The 2,351-nt window shown below is 52.7% G+C and overlaps 1 protein-coding gene across 1 annotated transcript; it reads right to left on the bottom strand.

Annotated features, from left to right (window-relative positions):
- Positions 1 to 108: 108 nt before the first annotated feature.
- Positions 109 to 1,825, bottom strand: LOC103728532 (von Willebrand factor A domain-containing protein 5B1-like). The gene is made up of 3 exons (XM_008826516.2): positions 1,709 to 1,825; positions 771 to 902; positions 109 to 290 (listed from the first exon to the last, which is right to left on the bottom strand). The coding sequence occupies exons 1-3, from the start codon at positions 1,761 to 1,763 to the stop codon at positions 109 to 111; spliced, it is 369 nt and encodes a 122-aa protein (XP_008824738.2). The 5' UTR covers positions 1,764 to 1,825.
- Positions 1,826 to 2,351: the final 526 nt, after the last annotated feature.

The raw sequence follows: 2,351 nt of genomic DNA, 5'->3' as shown, positions 1-2,351 counted from the left end.
GCCCTTCCTTGATAATGGACTGTAAAGTGGAATAAAGCCTGTCTTCCCCAAGGTGCTTTTGGTTACGTCTTTAACCCAGCAACAGAGAAACAAACCAGAACAGTGGCCTTACTGTTTCTGTGAGACCAAATTCCCAGCACCCCCAGCTCTGCTGCCAGTGCTCACCTTCCGCTGGGCACTGCTGCCCTTCTTTGTCCTTCTAATGAAATCCATTCTTCCCTTCAAGTGCTGGTCAAACTCTCCCTGGGTCATGTCCCCCTTCTCCATCAGGATGTGCGGCATATGGGGCTCTGCACAGATGAGATCAACTCTCAGCACTTGCCTGGGTGTGAGGGGCACACCAGGGACTGTGACTTAGGGGCAAGGTCTTCCTGGGGGTGGGCCAGGGCAATGTTCCTTAGCTGAGCAAGCCTAGAGGCCATGAACAATGTACCACCACCTTTCCATGGACCTCAGTTTACCCATCTGTAAAATGGATTGGAACTGGGCTAATTGCCTGTGGGATCTTTTTTTCAGAGTCTGACATTTTGCTAATTCTTGAGGAGGCAACAGATGGTTTCCTGAGGGTACAGACTGCCAGGGTGTCCTAGCACTACTGCTCAGCCAGCTGAGGGGCAGATGAGACTTGGGCCTAGGAACTTGACTCTGTCAGAGGCAAGTTTCCCTAGGGGCAAGTCACTGGTCTCTTTCTCTGTGTGCCACACACCCCCAACCTTCGCTGGCTAGATTCCTTCCATTAGGGTAGCCAGGCCCTATGTGGGGCACCATACCACTGGGGTGGATGAGGATTTCCACTGGCCGATCGAAGGTGTGCTTGTTGGCTAACGTGATGATGATGCTCTTGGCCGAATGTGCAGATGGAGCAGCATCTGCGCGGATCTCATGGGTGGGACTCTCCACTCCTGAGCAGCACAGAAAGACAGGACAAGGGGGAGACAGATTCAGGAGCATGAGAAAGAGCCCTGGGGTTGGTGGGACATCAGACCTGGGCCAGAGATGACTGACATCTCCTGCCTTGCTGTGTGATGACAGATGCCCTCCTCAGCTTCCCCATTCTGTAGATTGTATCATAGATGAATGGTGTCCAGTGGTTCTTCCTTTTCTGACCACAGGATGTGGCAGGGTCAGGGGCTGTTTGTTCTTAGGGCTCTCAGTGTACCCCAAATTCTGCTAGGCAGATAGAAAGAGCTTAATGCTCTGTGGGTGGTCACCATTTAGTGAAGCGTCTTGCATTGGAAGAAACACTCACTGATCAGAAACCCACTGCCTGTGTCCTTTGAAATCCTAAGCAGGCTGGGAAGAGACACATCCAAAGGTCGGTTCTCAACCCTGACTGCATGTTGGAATTACCCAGGGAATTTTACAATGTTCCATACACAGGACACACTCCAGGATCTCTGAGGTGCTGGCCAGGCTGCAGGAGGTTTGAACATTACGTGAAAGCCAGAACTCAGCTTTCTAGCTGTGGCCTTCTGGAGGGAACCCAGAGCTACCAAACCCAGGAAAGCCACCAGTGGAGCTGGGATAACCTTGACAGATGTCTTATCTTTGGTCATCTGGCCACCCAGCTCTCAGTGTTTCAGCTTGTGTTCTATCTGGGCTAGTCAGCCTCCCTGCCCTCCTTTCCATCTTGAGTAGCTTTGTGCCTGCAGCCCTTTCTCCCCTGGGCTCCTTTGGGTCTCTCCTTGTCTGGGAAGCTCCCTCTTACCTGCAAGGAGACATGGCCCACGGATCTCCAGCTGGAAGTTGAAGTCATACTCCATTGGGTTGGTCACGTCAGTGTCCAGGAGAGTGGCCAGGCAGAGTTTGTTCCAGGAGTCCAGGGCCTGGGTGCCGAAGCAGTGTGGGTCTTTGCTGGGAAGAGGCATGGAAGAAGAGGGGGGGAAGGAAGAGGAGGAAGATGAGGAGGAAGAGGAGGAGGAGGAGGAGGAGTAAGAGGAAGAGGAGGAGGGGACCCAGGCAGCAGTAAGCCAGTAATGAGACCAAGAAAAAGCTCTGAGTCCCAAACAGCTTAGCCTCCTCTTGTCCCAGACCTCTGCTGTCCCATTTTACCCAACTCCAGAGAAGACTTGAATGTAAAGAGTAGGTACAGCTACTTCAGGGGAGCTCTTGCAATGGGCTGAGCTCCAGGCATGGGTTCCCAGTGCCTTCATCCTTCTTGCCACCAACCCAGGAGGATGGCATTAGTGTTCCACTTCTCACTTGGGGATCTGAGACCCAGCAAGCAGAGGTGACTCACCCAAGGGCTCACAGCTAGAGTTTGGCAGAGCTGGCATCCTGGCCTGAGTTTGCCTGTTTCTACAGTGAAATGGCATGCATTGTGTCACACTGCCTTGTTTCTATGGACTGTT

This window comes from Nannospalax galili, unplaced genomic scaffold (assembly GCF_000622305.1).
Source record: "Nannospalax galili isolate Female #2095 unplaced genomic scaffold, S.galili_v1.0 C49587375, whole genome shotgun sequence".
NCBI classification, from domain to species: Eukaryota; Metazoa; Chordata; class Mammalia; order Rodentia; family Spalacidae; genus Nannospalax; species Nannospalax galili.
This window is presented reverse-complemented; position numbering and strand designations above follow the sequence as displayed.

Coding starts and splice junctions, on each gene's coding strand:
- LOC103728532 (XM_008826516.2), bottom strand. CDS start 1,763: ATGGAGTATGACTTCAACTTCCAGCTGGAGATCCGTGGGCCATGTCTC. Junction 903..1,708: donor TGGGCCATGTCTCCTTGCAG/GTAAGAGGGAGC, acceptor TGTGCTGCTCAG/GAGTGGAGAGTCCCACCCAT. Junction 291..770: donor AATCCTCATCCACCCCAGTG/GTATGGTGCCCC, acceptor TCATCTGTGCAG/AGCCCCATATGCCGCACATC.